General features: G+C 39.9%; 1 protein-coding gene across 4 annotated transcripts in view; it reads right to left on the reverse strand.

Moving 5' to 3' along the window:
- Positions 1-17,046, reverse strand: part of PTPRZ1 (protein tyrosine phosphatase receptor type Z1) — a 165,250-nt gene that overhangs the window by 73,103 nt on the left and 75,101 nt on the right. For all 4 annotated transcript variants that reach the window (XM_019750066.2, XM_019750067.2, XM_019750065.2 and 1 more), the window contains exons 3-4: positions 2,823-3,002; positions 1,627-1,778 (exon numbers count right to left, since the gene is read on the reverse strand). In XM_019750066.2, coding sequence (XP_019605625.2) covers positions 1,627-1,778; positions 2,823-3,002 — 332 coding nt within the window. The remainder of the gene's footprint in view (positions 1-1,626; positions 1,779-2,822; positions 3,003-17,046) is intronic.

Genomic DNA, 17,046 nt, shown 5'->3' on the forward strand with positions numbered 1-17,046 from the left:
TGTGTCAATTTCACAGCTTAGGTAAATTAAATAATTTTTACAATGGTATGTCTGTAACTAATAACTAAATGGTGAAGTCTGTATTCAAATCTAGTCCATTGGACTCAGACTCTGTACTCTGTCAATAATTAGCTTCCATGTTTTACAAAGTTAAAATAATAATACTATGCAAACTATTTTATACTGTTTTTAAAAAGCATAATATCGCTAAAAAAGTAAAAAGCATTAAGATATTATGATGAACCTTTTTTGTGTAAATCATTCAAAAACATGATTTTTACAAGATCTACATTATTCCATCATAATGTATTTAATCATTTCTTTTTGTTTCAATGTCGCCATGCAACAGCTTAACCTTTTGTTTCCTTCTACCTGCCCCCAAAAGAAAGGAGAGTCTGCAAGACGGATCCTTTCAGGGACTTTGCTAAACCGCTGTGTTTGCACCTTATGCCTCCCTGTTTGGTCCCAGAAAGATGACTGGACAGTCAATGACGAGTAAGATTCCTCACAGAAGGAACAACTCAAGCCAGACGCAGTTGTGGGGACCAACAGGAGAACCCACGGGGGTTCACAGAGGTGGGCACAGCCCCCCACCTTCCTCAGGCTAAGGAAAGCCTCAGCCTCTGTGGCTGCATTCCTTCCCAAAACCTGCAAGGGAAGTGATTCAATGAGGTGCTCTCCATCTATTCATATGCATATAGGTTTTGTCCCTTGGGGAAGTTGAAACTTATGGTCCAGCTGCCTGCAGGCAAGGGTGATTGACTCCAGTCGTTTTCTATTATGATGTATAGGATTCACAGATCTTGAGATTGACAAGCTTTATCTCCTTTGCTCCCCCACCTAACTAATAAAAGTTATTAAGCAGGCCCCACCAGGTGCCACAGCCATAGATTTTAAATGCGGAGGCCAAGGGACCCACAGCCAGACCTTGAGGCTGTGGGTCCCTTGGCCTCCGCATTTAAAATCTATTCATGGCTACTGTCTTTTCTTAATCCTGCGCCACCCTCCTCGCTCCCCACAACTCTAGACAGTTTAAATTTTTTATTATTGTAACTAAATCTTTGCACATACATTTTTGAGCATGTCTGTAGTTATTTTTTTAGACTGAATTGCTACAAATTGAAATGGTGGGCATTGAGAATGAAATATTTGAAGTTCTTGATAAAAACAAGCAAACTGCTTCCCAGAAAGTCTACCAATTTAGACCCTCTCCACATATGTAGGCAGGTGTTTATTTCACCCCATGATTGTTATTTATTGTAATTATACTTATTTTCCCAATTTTAAAGCTGAAAAATGTTCTCGTTTTATTTTGCATTTCTTTGATTCCCAGTATTTTGATGAAATTTCCCCTTCTTTTTATACTTGGATATGGAAAAAAAATTTATTCATTCATTTAGTCATCAACATTTAGTTATCGTCTATAATATGGCACTTTGGGTTACCAGGAAGTGGAAAACCAAATACAGGTGTGATTGAGCTTAGTCTAGTGAGGAAGACAGACATCAACAAAGTAAATATAACTATGAATTATAAAATTTGATTACAAATTAATCCAATTATATGCTGAATTAAATCTCAATGATTTATAAAATGAAACAGTAACCAGTGGAAGTTGTGACTTACCTCAAGTGGAAATTTTTGTCCTTCTAAACTATGCTCAGATCCGTCAGATGACGTATTGCATTTTCCCCAGTGAAAAGTTATCTTGCTTGCTTTGAACACCATTTCTGAAACTCCTCCACTGAGACGGTAATCATTAGTGAGATTAATTTCCACTAAAAAAAAAAATTAAAAAAATAAAAGAAAACACACACACACACACACAATAAAATTGCATCTGAGTTTCTGAAAATCAAAATTACAAATGTCAACTAAATTTTCTTCCATTAAAGGTATATGAAGGAAATCATTTATGTGATAAATTAAAAAAAGAAGCCATCGTTCTGGAAGCTGAACTTGTAACTCTGCACAATATACTTAATGTATCTTTTTGCCCCAATATGAACTAAAACGAAAAACTTAAATGCTGTGGGACCCTGACAGCAGAAGACAGCCAGTCCACCTGCCCTGTTTGTTTGGTGTCCTGAGATTGCCATTCCCCCAAAGCTCTGCTTCTTAAGGCATTTGATGATAGTGAGGGGGCAGAGTAAATGGAGAAGGAACAGAAGAGGGGAGAGGAAAACCTCTTGGGCGTGCTCCCCCCATCTTCTCACTTTTAGCTCATTTCTACTCCTTTTTTGGCTGCTGCTTTCCCCCCATCTCCTTATCCCTCCAAGCAGCACCCCAGGCCCCATCACGCTCCAGGACCTCTGTCCTAGGCTGTGTCAAGGAAGGCAGAACCCCATTCCCGTGGAAGGGGTTTTAGCCGTCTCGTGTTTGAACCCTGAGTGGCAACTTTCAGAACCTTAAACGCTCCTAATTTTAGTTCCACAGAAGATATTAACTGACTGTATTTTCTGGGTTGTCTGGAGATTAATGATTCTCTTGAGAGCCTAATGTAAGATTTTAATGTCTCTCAATCAGACTTAAAGAGTCTTTGTTCCATTAGGCAGAAACCACTGGCATTAGGGGCTGAATCAAACATACTGGCCAGACAACTAGATATATAAACTTCCATTAATAATAATAACATCAAACATAAACAGCAATAATGGTTAATTATTTATCACTTTCAATGTTCCACAAACTACACTAAGTACTTTACATGTACTGAACATTTGATCTTCACACCACCTTAGGAAGGAAACACCATTATAATCCCTATTTTACAGATAAGGAAATTAAGTCACAGGGAATCATTTGCACAAGTAACATTTTACCTGTTTTTCCAGTGTTATGAATGAATGTGTTTTCCAAAGATATTTTATCCCAACCCTGAAATTTAAGTTTCTTAAGATTCACATTTACTTGTGCAAGATCTTCATCAATATTGATAGGAGATTGTTTGGGGCTGTTACATATTGGGTATTTCTTTCCCCAACTTTTTTGATTCAGGGCTCCTGAATAAAAAGAAACAATAAGAAGTTAGTTTCTTAGATTACCATGCCAAAACTAAATTTTATATTGTAAAGTAGTTCATTCATTACATTAAAATATATACAAGTCTAGGAAGAACTGGGACAACTTTGAATGAATTCACAAAATAATTACACCTAGATTCAGATTCTGAGTTTTAACATAATACACTATATAAGAAGAGGCGCATGGAACAACCACATCGAGTGTCGCGATCGGCACGGCTTGCTTTAGCCATCACACTCTTCCCAATCAGCATATCAGGCAGTCAGTCCTGGCCCAGGGTTCGAGGATGGAGGGTAGGTGACCAGATGATCGTTCTGAGTTCCTGAACATTCTCTACGGGGGTTAGTCCCCTTCAGAGCTTCTCTCATCATAGCCGTTGAATGATTTGTATTCATTTCTATCTGTTCAGTCTTATTTAGAAAAACATAATCACCAGGCTCTCCTTGAAATATTAATATCGCCTTCCTTCTCCCCCCACCTTTTTTTCTGGTTATAAAAAACCTACCAGATTTTACAGTTTAACAATTGGAAAAATGAAACAGGGTTTTTTTTTTCTATAAAGACATTGGTTTAGTGAATGCGCACCTCCTTCCACAGAATGAACAGTCCTCCAAGCCCAAAATGTCCTGTGCTGTTTTATTTCACCCCTACCTGAAACTGCAAATCAGCTCTCATAATAGCCTGATTTCCCTGGATAGTATGTAGCTAGCACCCACGCAGTGCTAAGAACCTGTATGTTTTATTTAAAGGCCTGTTAAACTATATGAGATGCTGCGCGCCCAAGCTGACAGCACAATTCTCAGCTTATATCCTTGCAAATGTTTTTCTTTCACAAAGTATGGAGAAGGCCACGATTTTACATGGTTAATGTTCAGGGAAATTATAAGTCACCAAACCTTCCATACCATCCTTGTCTATGCCATCTACATCTTGTGATAAAGGAATCAGTGAGGATTGACTTCCATGCAAGCTCTCATAATGTGACAAAGCTACCTTTGCATGACGTAGCTCAGAATGAAATAATAATTAGTCATACCATGCAACAGCCTATATAGCCCAGGAAAACTAGGTTCTTCACCTCCTAGTGAGGCATCTACCAAAGTCAACAGGTCTGAAAACTTTCTTTCTTTGAAAACTTATCTCTGTTCCTAGAGAGTACTTGAGTACCATATGCCTTACAAATGCACAGCGATGCACGTGTCAGCTTCTAGGAACAGCTCTAACGATTTGTGTAATACTATGCTGATTTCACTGTAAAGAACACGGGCATATGGACAAGAGGACACTCCTTGTTTTATTAATGTCAGTGCAAGGGAAGCAGAGAGAGCTACTGCAGCACAAATCAATAAGGGCCTTTGTATTGCTTACGCATTTTAATACAGTGCAATACATTCCAAGGCCCTTAGTTGTGGTGGACAGAAACATAACATTGAAGTCTCCAGTAACACTGCATATGATTTATAAAGCTATCATTTCCCATAGCATTTCATGATGATCTCTGTTGGGATTCTAAGTTGGCTTATCCACAAGTGCACATTCAATTTCTGCCCTGAAACCAGATCCTCCTATAATCCTAGTCATCCCTGAGACGTAGAAGTCATCCCGACGCATGTTTCCTCCTCAGCAAGCGCTTCCGGTCCACCTTCAACTCCTACCCGAATCGGACCACTCATTTCTCACGTGCACTGTTACCACTGCACCCGGCCCCTGTCTTCCTTAGCCTATGTCTTGACATTCCACCAGCAGCACTGCCGTCACCTAGGAGACGGTTAGGAGAGTGGTCTCAGCCCCACTGAGTCGGAATCTAATTTCAACACAATCCCCAGGAGAGTCACATACACATTACATTTTGAGACGCAATGGTTTAGATATCTCCAGCGCCTTCCCACCGGTCTCCAGCTTCTTCTCCTGCTCTTCCCACGATTCTGTTCTCCACTTACATGGTGGATGCTGAGGTGGCCCCCCAAATTCCCACACCCTATTGTATGCCCTATATAGTCCCTTCCACTTGAGGATGGGCAGGACCCGTAAGAATACTGGGATAGTTATTCCCTTGATTGTGTTCCATTGTATGGCCATAGAGATGGGGGAGTCCCCGCTGTGATTATGTTATGTTACAGAAGGCTCTGTATTAGCACATTGGAGAGAGTGTAACTCAAAGTGTGAGATTCCCCTGCTGGCTTTGAAGAAGTAAACTATGAGGTTGTGAGAGGGGAAGACACTAGGAACTGAGAGTAGCCCCAGGCTGACAGTCAGGAAAAACAAACAGCAAGCCAGTCACAAAAAGAAAAATGCTGCATGATTCCACTGAACAGGTGGCATCCAAAGTAGTCAAACTCATAGAGACAGACAGCAGAATGATGGTTCCCAGGAGATGGGAGGAGGGAGAAAAGGGAAATTGTTTAGTGGGTACAGAGTTTCAGATCTCCGAGATGAAAAAGTTTTAAAGATCTGTTTCACAACAATGTGAGTATACTTAACATTACTGAACTCTACACTTCGACAATGGTTAAGATGATAAATTCCAGGTGATGAATTTTTTATCATAGTAGAAAAAATGGTTAGGATGGCAAAAATAAACAACAAACAAACAAGAACTGGAGACCTGGGTGGATCTCAATCTTGCAACCACAAGGAAATGAATTCTGCCAATGCCCTGCAAGAACTTGGAACAGGACCTTGTGCTTCAAGTGAGAACACGGCCCAGCTCACATCTTGACTTTAGTCTTAGGAGACCCTGAGCAGAGAACCCAGCTGAATGGTCCCTCCTCTCTGACGCTGGACCCATGGAACTGTGAGATATAAATGTGTTGTTTTAAGACAAAGAATTTGTAGTAATGTCTTACGCAGCATAAGAAAACTAATACAATCAATATCTCAAGTAATCTTTTTTTTTCTGCTTTTTATGTAATTTTTAAATTTATTTATTAAATTTATTGGGGTGACATTGGTTAGTAAAATTACATAGGTTTCAAGTGTACTACATCATCTATATAATGCATTGTGTGTTCACCACCCAGAGTCAGGTTCTCCTTCCATCACTATGTATTTGACCCCCTTTACCCTCTTCTACCTCTCTCCATTCCCCCTTATCCTCTGGTAACCACTAAACTGTTGTCAGTGTCTATGAGTTCTTATTTGTTTGTTTGTTTGTCTTGTTCCTTTGTTGCTTTCAGTTTTATATCTCACATATCAGTGAAGTCATATTGGTTCTCTACATTTTTGTCTGACTTATTTCTCTTAGCATGATAATCTCAAGATCCAACCATGTTGTCACAAATGGCAGTATTTCATCTTTTCTTATGGCTGAGTAATAGTGCATTGTGTGAATGTACCACATCTTCTTTATCCAATCATCCATTGAAGATCACTTTGGTTGTTTCCATGTCCTGGCCACCATGAATAATGCTGTAGTGAACACAGGGGCATATATATCTTTACAGATAAATGTTTGTACATTAGATCATGTGCCGTTCCTTGGCTCAGTTCCCTCCAGTACCTTTTCATCTCACTTAGAATAAAACATAAGCCCCTTAGCACAGCCGACAGATCCTATATGATGTCACCACACTCAGCCCCTCTGATCTCATCTCCTCCCGCTCTGTAGTGATCATTACTCTAGCCACACTGGCTTCTTTTCTGTTCCTAGAACATGGGGAGGCAGCTGCAGGGCTCACCCTCTTTCAGGAGTGCTTCCTGAAATGCTCCCCCCCAGATGTCTGCAATGCTTGCTCTCATATCCTCTTGCTCCAATCAGGTCTCTGCTCAAATGGAGAGCTGCTCCTTGGAGAGGCTTTCCTGAACACCCTGTATGAAGTGCACTTCCTTCCCTTGGTCAGTCTCAATTCCCTCTCTCATTTTTGTTCTCCTAAGATATTATGTGTATTTATTTATTTGCACACCCCAGAATCCAGAAAAAAGCCCTGATACACAGCAGATGTTTAATAAACATTTGTTGAATGACTAAATCAGACAAAAAGAAATGATGTCTTGTTTTATGAGTATGAGCTCACAGGACTCTAACATGAAATGGCAACAGGAAAAAAGAAACAACAAAAAAAATTTCTAAATTCAACTGCAGGTCTTATTTGACTGTTTGTTATATGACTATTTTGTTGAGTATTCCCTACTGAACTTCTGCTGAAGGATATCAAGAAAGACATGGCGTCCAACCTAAACGTTGTCTAACATTTGTCAGCACAATGATTCTGAGTAATGAGATTATGTTTGAAGTTCATCAAATAATCACATTGAGTGTGAACCTAGTTTAAAACACCTACTAGATCATGGTGCCAAGTAAAGTACAGGTTCAAAAAGCCTCTGTAATTTTTGTGATTAAAAGACAAAAGAAAGGGGCCAGAATAGGGAAAATAATTTTTGTATAAAAAGGTTATAAAACAGAAAAAGTCCATAAAACAAAATTTTTAGTGAAAAGGCTATAAAACAGAAAAAGTCCACTCGAGTTTCTTTTTGTGCAAAGGACCCTAGAAACGAGGTTGTTTCAAATCATCCTAAGTAAAAAACCAAGGGAAGTAAACTAATAAAATATTAAAATTGTGCAGAAGGATGAAACACAGATTAAAGAAGCATTAACTATATTTCACCTGTCTTTAACAATGAAATGGTTAAAGCCAGGATGATGTATCTGAAAGAGAAGGTGTACAGAATTCATGAGAACTATACTGTATCCACTGGAGTGTCATTAGTGAATGCCGGGGAGAAAGAAATTAGGACGCTCACTGTAGTTGCAACAAAATTATCATGCTGATTTGCCCATAAGGAGGAATACAGAGTACTAAATGTCAGCTCTTGAAAATTAAAATAAATTATTCATAGTTAGCCGTTTATTGACTTACCTGAATTAGTACCATTCCTATAAATTTCCTGTGCTTACCTCTATTGGAGCACTTAACAGATTGTGCATTGTTTGTTAACTTCTCTATTTCATCTGTATCTTATTGTCAAACTCTGAGTCTGGCACACAGGAGAAACAAATGAAATGCTTGTGAAACAGTCTTTGTGCAGGTCGTGAATGTATTCAATATTTACATACTGTATACTCTCTATTCCAAACAGAAATGAAAGCAATCCTAGGCTTTGTAGGAGACATGCATGAGTTCAAGTTGGTTGGCTTGCTTGTTTATTCTTGCATTCCAGAAGGTCGGGGGCACGTTACATAAAAAGTAGACAAATGCCTAAAGGAGTAGATGGGTTGAAGGAAGGTCAATGTGCACATCCAAAGCACACACGTGAGCCCTGAGAAATGGGTAGAACCTTCACAGGCAGAGAGGGGAACCAAGAGCACGTCTGGTTGAGTCATAAGCTTGAGCAGACTCACTATGACAGAAAGGGCAGGCAATGCTCAGAGACCAGTTAGCAGTCCAGCTTAGTCCACTGAGAAAACCGTGGATACCAAGGAATTCTCCACATGGAGATGGAAAGGCAGACGGTGAGCAAATGCACCTGGGCAGGCCAATGGGAGGTAGGGAGGCTTTGCAAGAGTAAAGGAGCTCACGGCAATCTTATCAGAGAGGTTAAGCGGGCAGGAATACAGTGTAGGCAGAAATGGAGAGGCTGTATCATTAGTGGACATTTTCACAGGTATCAATGATTCGTCTTCATTTGATTTTTACAGAATCCATGTTCAAGGGACTGAGTGTTCATGTCTCCTCAAAATTCACATATTGAAATCCTAACCCCCAATGTTATGGTATTTCAAGGTGGGGTCTTTGGGAGATGATTAAGTCATGAGGGCTGGGCCCTTCTGAACGGGATTAGTGCCCTTAAGAAAGAAACCCCAGAGAGCTCCTTCACCCCTTCCCTGTGAAGTTACAGCCAAAAACAGCCTAAGAAATGACCTTCACTAGACACTGAGTCTGCTGGTGCTTTGATCTTAGACTATCCAGCCTGCAGAACTGTGAGAAATAAATTTCTGTTGTTTATAAACTACTAGTCTGTGGTATTTTGTTATAGCATCCTGAATGGACTTGGACACCTTGTACTTGTTTGAACTACAATATGTCTGTCTCTTATTCATGTTGTAATTTCAGCACCTTTCTTAGAATCTTCCACTTAAGGATTAAATAAACATTTCCTGAATGAATAAATGCTTCAATAAGATATCTACAGTTACCTACTCTTCACTGCCCCTGGATTACACATCTTGACCAATTCGTGTTCTACATAGGAACACATTTTAAAAAAAACATTCTGTGTGGGGAAAATAGTACTTTACCAGTCTCTAACATGAAAGTATTAACTGAGGAAAACTAAAGTTTAAAATAAAGAGGGAATGATTGACGAAAACAAAAAAGAAAACCAATGCATGCTTTTAATATTTGGGAAAAAAAGTGAGAAAATTATGACTATGAAAGGAAAGTAAAACAACAAAATCATTCTTCTCACTTTTTTGCACTACTCCTGTTGAGTCTTACCTTCGTGTATCAGAAAAATGGATAAAATAATTATAATATGTGGAAAGTATTCAAGAGATCCAATGAAAATTCAACATGTAAGATACATGATAAAAATCCCAACACTGACTTCTTTTCAAAGTTACCATACATTGCTGTCATTTAACAAGATCTGAATAACAGTAGACTTAGAACTGAATCTTCAAAGTCCAAGATATTAAGACACATACTGCCTTTAACTTTAATGAATTTCTTTGCTTATCCAGATTTTGATGTAAGACAATGTTTGCATAGCTACATATTTACATGTAAAAATATTATTAAAAAGCAATTATAAATATAATGTTGAAGTGAAACCTGTAGTAATGATTATAGCATCTATTACTAATTGCCTAAAATATCTCCATTCAAGATTTCATACAGTGGGCTGGCCTGGTGGCTCAGGTTGTTGGAGCACCGTGTTCCTAACGCCAAGGTCACTGGTTCGATTCCCACATGGGCCAGTGAGCTGCACCCGCCCTCTATAGCTAAGATCGTGAACAACGGCTCTCCCTGGAGCTGGGCTGCTGTGAGCAGCCAGAGGTTGGTGTAAGCTGCCGCGGGCTGCTGTGTGCTGTGGTGGGCTGCTGCTGTGTGCCACCATGAGTGGCCAGCAGCCAGCGAGAGCTGCCGTGAGCTGCTGTGAGCGGCCAACGGGTGACCAACCGCCTCAGCCAGGGAGAACACAAGGCTCATAATACCCACATGGGCCAGGGAGCTGTGTCCTACACAACTAGACTGAGAAACAATGGCTTGAACCAGAGTGGAGGGTGGGGAGGCGAAAGGGGGGGGGGAGAGATTCCATACACTATAAATCACAGCTTTATACATTACTGTGTACTGTGGACTTGCTTTACATATGTTAACAAAGATACCAAAAGCCCACATTAAAAAGTCATTTAAATATTATAAAGTTATTAGCAATAAATATTTGGATTCAAAGTTCAGTTTATTCAAATATAAAAATGAAATAAATCAGTGTTATCTTCAATGAAAATGTAGCAGAGAATTTAGAACTCCAGCAAAATGGAAAGATGGTATAATTAAGTAGACACTTTTCAGATACGGCACTTAGCTCCTTGAGAAAGGGGAGCTTCCTCAAAAATAAGAAACTAAAACCTAAAAGTACTGGATAACAATCAAGAAGTGAGTTTATGTCACACCAGTAAATGTCATCATATAAGCTGATTGAAAGCAAAGAACAAAGATGACTGCGATAACTTCCCATGATGAAAACCAGAACAAAGATGTCTTTAAATGCACAAAGCAGCATGCCTGTTTGTGTTTTTTTGGAACTAGAAAGAGCAAAGCAATTGGTGAATGTAGATAATAGCTGCTATTAAAGCTGCACTGAAAGCAGATCAAATGCAAAGAATTTCAGAATGAGAAGCTGTTTAGTCAAGACTTTATTTTCCTCTATTATCTGTTCTAATGTCAGCATTTCTGCCTGGAAGAAAGCTGCCCCTCAGCCCTCTCCCCAGAGCCAGACAATTCTTCTTCCCCATGTGTCCTTGACACTTTTTGAGCTGCTGCCCCAGCGCTGGAGCTCAGATCAAGTGAGTACATCAGCAAATAAGTCTGTGTGGGCCCTTAAAAGGCCTACTTGGAACTCCAGCAGCCCTCCGTCTCACTTAGCCACAATCTCCGCTGCTTTCCATGGACAGAAGTTGTGGGGACTTCTCTTCCTGGCACTGGAACCCTGGGAATACTGGAGTTGGGCCGGAATCCCTCACTGCTTGGGGGGCACCTCTGCAGCCAAGATATCCATCCTGATTTTCAACCACCACACATGCGTGTGGGACCAGCTCTTTCTGCATCTCGGTCCCTCCTACCAATCTTGACATGGCCTCTTCTGAATATCCTTAGTTATAGGACTTCTGTTCAGCTAGTCCTCAGGCAGTTCTCAATGATTATTGTTCTGTAGTTTAGTTGTAATTTTGATGTGGTCATGGAGGAGGCAAGCACAGCATTTACCTATTCCACCATTGTGACTAGAACTCTTAAGAACATTTTAAAGGATTCTTATTTTTAAGTAAGGCAAAGATGGCTCCCAAGATCCTGACTGGAACACATTTGGTGATTCATGGTATCAGTCACATTGTTAGGGAAAATAGGTGGAAATCTGAATCTGGCTTTGGACCTACAGACTTTGAGATTCTCATGGAAATTCACTGGACAATCAAAAATATGGGTTTGGGAGCCATTGAAAAGTCTGGACTGGAGAACATCAGAATAGAAATGGTAAGTTAAAACCATGGATGTGGATAAAATATTTTAATTAAAGTTGATAAGTGAGAAAAGGCCCACTGATAAGACATTAATATGAGCACTAACATTTCAGGAGCATAAAGAAAGGGGAGGCACCAAAATAAATTAAGAATGAGTGGCCTGAAAGAAAATCGCAAATTTCGGAGAAAATGATATCATGAAAGTCACAGAAGGATGGTCTCAACAATGAGAGTTTATCCCCAAGTAGGTGTTATACTCATACACAGCGCAGAGCCCATAGAGTCGTGATTGAAGAGTAACTACTGAATTTGGCTATTTCTTTACTCCAAACCCCATATTCCTAGAATAAAACAATTTCAGTGACGTGATGGGCCTGGAGTTCAGACTACAGAAGGCAGAAGAGTGAACTGGCAGTGACAAAGTAGAGTTAAGAAAGGGCTTTTTGAAACCTTGCTGTGAAGGAAAGAAGAGTGAGAGGGCAGCACCCAGAGACAGATACAAGGAAGAGAAACAGGTTTTTCTTAGAGCCAGAGAGAGACTGAAGCGTGTGTAACTTATTGAGAGGAAAGAGTTATGGCAAGAAGGGGTTTGAAATTATGGGATGCCCATGATCAAGGTCCCCAAGGGAAGAGGACCATGGATGGAGGATTATTAGCCAATGAGAGGAAAAGAAACATAAGAAAATCAAGGAAACAGGAATTTCTATCTAGAACTTTAGAGATGGGGAATAAGAAATCTGATGGTTCACACTACAGAGCTTCAGTTGGAGAGCAAGATCACATCACATGGAGGAAAAGAGGCTTGAGGGTTGAGCTGACTTCAGTTCAATCCCAGCACCCAGGCTTACAGGCACCACTCACCTGAGCCTCAGTTACCTAATCTGCAACAGAGATGTATCATATCTACCTCTCAGACTATGCAAATTTATTGAGAAGTGGGCTGGAAGGTAGTATGACTCTCCTTAACCCCTCACCTTACTTTCTCAGGAAAACTGGAAGCAGGACCATTAGCTGTGGAAGAGAGGCAGGTAGGAGAGTGGGCTCCAGGAAGGTAGTGAAGAATGAATAATGGACATTTAGGAGTGAAGAAAAGCACCGAGGGTTCTGTTGAGGTGAGAGAACATCAACTTGTAAAAGCAACACTCATAAATGTGTGTGCATGTGTGCGTGTTTTGTTTTGTTTTTGCAAGTTCCACAGTCCTGAAGGACAAGCAGCACGGGCAGGAAGTTGCAGTCCTGCAGTGGAGATCTGTGGGACGGGTGTGGTGGATGTATGAACGGTCAGGAAACTGGAGCTTCTGGCAAGAGGGTGTTGAAGCCCCCCTTTCGCTGCTCACCCCATCTCAAATCGGGTATGAGGAGACAAAGGTAATTTTTTACAAAAGCTATTAAACAGTTACTGCCACAGTGTCTTCTACCATCTTTCATTTGAAGTTATAAAATGATAGCGTGATAGAGCTGAAGCCCAATGCTGCAGTGTTTCTACTCCTGTAGCCTGTAGCAAACACTCAATTCATCAAAATCAGAAAACCCACAGCAGCTGAAATTGAACAAAGCCACAGAAACCAGGAAGGGGTCCTGTTGCCCTACCTTCCCAGCCCCGACAAACCACTTCTAAAAAGGAAGAAAAGCCTTGGGGATTAGGGCATTAGGTAACTCTGAGATTAACGTTATGACCTTTTTGCCTGCCTGTTCCAAATGAGTCTACTGTGTTTTAATATTCAGGATTCAGATTAAAGGCAATGCAAGCTGATTAACTGCAGAACGTTTTTGGTAGTATTTGTTGTTAACTAACTAACCTCAATGAAGGCAGACAAATGATCCGTGGAATGATAAGAGAGAAACAGAGTGAGATTTCTTTGTTGCTGCATTCTGGCCATCGCTGATGATACAGCAAATACAGAACCTCAAAAGCCCTGGACATTTCTCTTTGGTTTGAGGAATAAAAAACCTCTTGTGGAATAGCCCTGAAAGTGCCTTTGAGTCACTATATACTCCCCTGTAGTCATCAACTTTTCCTCTTCTCCAGTAACTGATGAGCCAAGCTCTTACCCTAAGGAAGCAGTGGCACCATAGACACTGCGGCAGGTTTTCGGACAGCACCCCCATCATGTCTGTACCCAATGCTTACTGTCCACACACTGGTTACTGATGGGCATGACAGTGGCTCTGTTTTTCACATTTGGTAGAAGGACCTGAGATTCAGAGTTGAAGTCTGAGACACAGATGTCACCTTCTAATCTTTCTATTTGGGCTACGACTTCTGATCAATTGTTCTACAGGATTGTTTTATTTTTTTGGTTAAAGAGCATGCTGCCTATAAGACCAAAGGTGCCGACTTCCTTCCTGTTCTTCCTTCCTGTATGCATTTATCATGGAATTCTTTCTTAGATCAGACCTCCTACATACATGCTACTGGTCACATGCAAAGACTAAGAAAGAAGCCGTGGATAAATAACACATTCATCGCTACAGCTAGGAGTTTTATATTCTGTATTATCTCTATGCAGCTTCCATTTGTTCACTCATTCACCAAATATTTAATGAAGTGGCCAGTGGGAAATAGATTATAAGTCTGGTTTGAAAGATTCAAAGATGAATAAAACAGCCTCCAGCATCAAAGAACTCATGTGCTAGTGAGGACCCAAGACATATCAACAGTGAATTATAATACAATATAATAAGTATGAAAGCAGAGATGTGCATGGAGTACATGAAAGGTTAATATTTTGAATTGATTCAGGACATCGAGGCAGCTACAACAACACAACAAAAGACACTCACAAAAGAGGACTTCCAGAACTGCTTCAGAAAGTGGCAAGAACGATGGGATAAGTGTGTTTGAAGCGAGGGGAAGTATTTTGAGGGGGATTAATGGTAGTGTGTCTTTTACTGTAATCATTTTTATTTAAACATTCACTGTATTTTTATTATTATTATTAGTTTCAGGTGTACAAAACAATGTAATAGTTACACATTTCACCCCTCACAAAAAGATAACCCCCCTCCAATATGCCCCTCTGATGTCGTATATATCATTATAATTCTATTGACTCTATTCCCTGTGCTGTACTCCATATCCCGTGACTATATATTAAATTATAGTTGACATACATTATTATTCAGCTTCAGCTTCAGGTGTACAGTGCAGTGGTCAGGCATCTACACTGGCCATGAAGTGGTCTCCCTAATAAGACATGTGCTCATCTCACACCCTACACAATCTTTACAACATTATTGATTACATTCCCCAAACTGTCTTTCATATCCCTGTGGCAATATTATAGTTACCAATTTATGTCGTCTAATCCCTTCCCTTCTCCCTCATCCCCATCCTCCTCCCTTCTAGCAACCATCTTCACTGTATTTATGGCTTGATCACAACTCGTATATGGGGTAAAAATGGTTACAGAGTTGAGGAAAACAAAACTGATGGCAGGTAGATCAGTTAGCAATAGTTCGAGTGAAGAATAGCAAGATCTAAACTGGGGGAGAGATATGTAAGGAGAGACAGGAAAAGATAGATTTGAAAAAGAGAGAAAAATTCAGGACCAGGGAGTTGATTAACTGTGGGGATCAGGAAGGGGATGGTGAACGATTACTTTAACGGCTCTGGCTTGGCTTGGGTGACTGAGGATGACAGTGCCACCAGTCAAGAGGCAACAGTTTCTATTCCTCCAGGGAACTGGTTGCCAAGTTATTCTGCCATCCTGCCTGGCCACTCTGCAACCATGCGTTAGTTTTGAGGGAAGGAGGGAGAGCCTTAATTCCCTATGGTCTCCACTAAACTCTCCACAGAGAGCCGTGATAATCCCGGGGAGTAGCATGAAAGTGACCTAACTGAACTCTTTTTGGGTCAATTCTCTGCCATGGGTGTGGCCAGAAAGGCCTCATTGGATCCCAAGACCTCCCATAGCATGTAAGCTAGTTTCAGGGGACTAAAATAATATATAAAAAAAATTCAGCCTGATGATTCTGTACATGAGAAATTTCATTTTATACCTTACTCTCTTTGTTTGCAAAGTGGTAATAAAACACTGCTGCCACCAGTAGCAACACAAAGAATAATTTAATGGCAGCAGATTCCTTAAACATGTATATTGCTGAATAATAATAAACATCACGTGACATCAGCAATCATTTTGATTACTCCTTATAACAGAATAAATCCAAAAATGTTTCTTAAAAATAATAGAAAGGGGTAGAATTGAAAAAAAAAAAAAATTCCCCCAAAGAATTAAAGGCTGGTTTGTTTTCTGCATAAATTTATATTTTTCCAGTCGTGCTATTGTATCATGATCCTTTCAAACCAAATGAAAGTTCTATAGACAGACAGGCATATGGATATTTGAAGGAAACGATGACATCATACATTTTTTGTCCTCATGAGCAATTTGTAATAAACAATCCAATGAGAGCTAACAGAACCTGTGAAGTATAAAAGAAATAGATGACAAGAACTTGGTACCCAAATTAAAAGTCTGAAAGGAGAAAATAAAAAGTGTTAATGTGATCGTTAAACGAAACTTCTCTTTAAAGATAACAAATTTACTGCTTGCTTTTTAAAATCTTAAAGTTGACTCAAGAATTACAGTTAATTTTTTTAAATGTGGCATTAAGTAGCTCATTAGAACCACATAGTCTATTGCTCTGTCTCAAGCCTTTCTATGTAATATCCACTTATTCTTTAATTAGTCTCGGGAAAACTTCTATAAACCGAGTGGACGTCTAAACACTGGCCCTTTCAATTATTTTCTAACTTATTTCTTAGTGACGATGTTTAAATATGTTTCAATGCAAGTAATTCTAGTACACAACAAGTTATAAATCACATAGAACAAGCTAGTAAGCCATTTACATTGCAAAGAGATGTATTGCAACTGCCCACGGAACTATCAAGTGCTCCTACTTTTGAGTATATACATAAAAAGGCTGAAGAAGAGAGAGGCTTTAAAGTAAAATGTTATGATTTGCTGCCAAGGAACTATCAAGCCTAAATAAAGATAAAATATTAAAGTCATCATGCAAGTCAACTATAATTGATTTTTAATAAATGGATTCTTAAAGGCTTATCTATTATGCAAAATCAAGATACACTTTAACGGATTCAAATATATCTTAATGTGTGTCTGGCTACCTTGTGTCCCACCCAGGGGAAGATTCTGTACCAGGCTTTTCCGTAAACAATCAATTTAAATAGATTCTCTTTTTTGGGGGGAAGAGCAGGTCCCATGCCTTTACATGACTGCACAGAGCAGGGGCACAGGAAGTGACGCAGACACAGGGAAGGGGAGCCACTTGAGAAGACACAGACACCCTAAGGGGGAGTCAGGATTTCCACA

This window comes from Rhinolophus sinicus, linkage group LG11 (assembly GCF_036562045.2).
Source record: "Rhinolophus sinicus isolate RSC01 linkage group LG11, ASM3656204v1, whole genome shotgun sequence".
Lineage (NCBI taxonomy): Eukaryota > Metazoa > Chordata > Mammalia > Chiroptera > Rhinolophidae > Rhinolophus > Rhinolophus sinicus.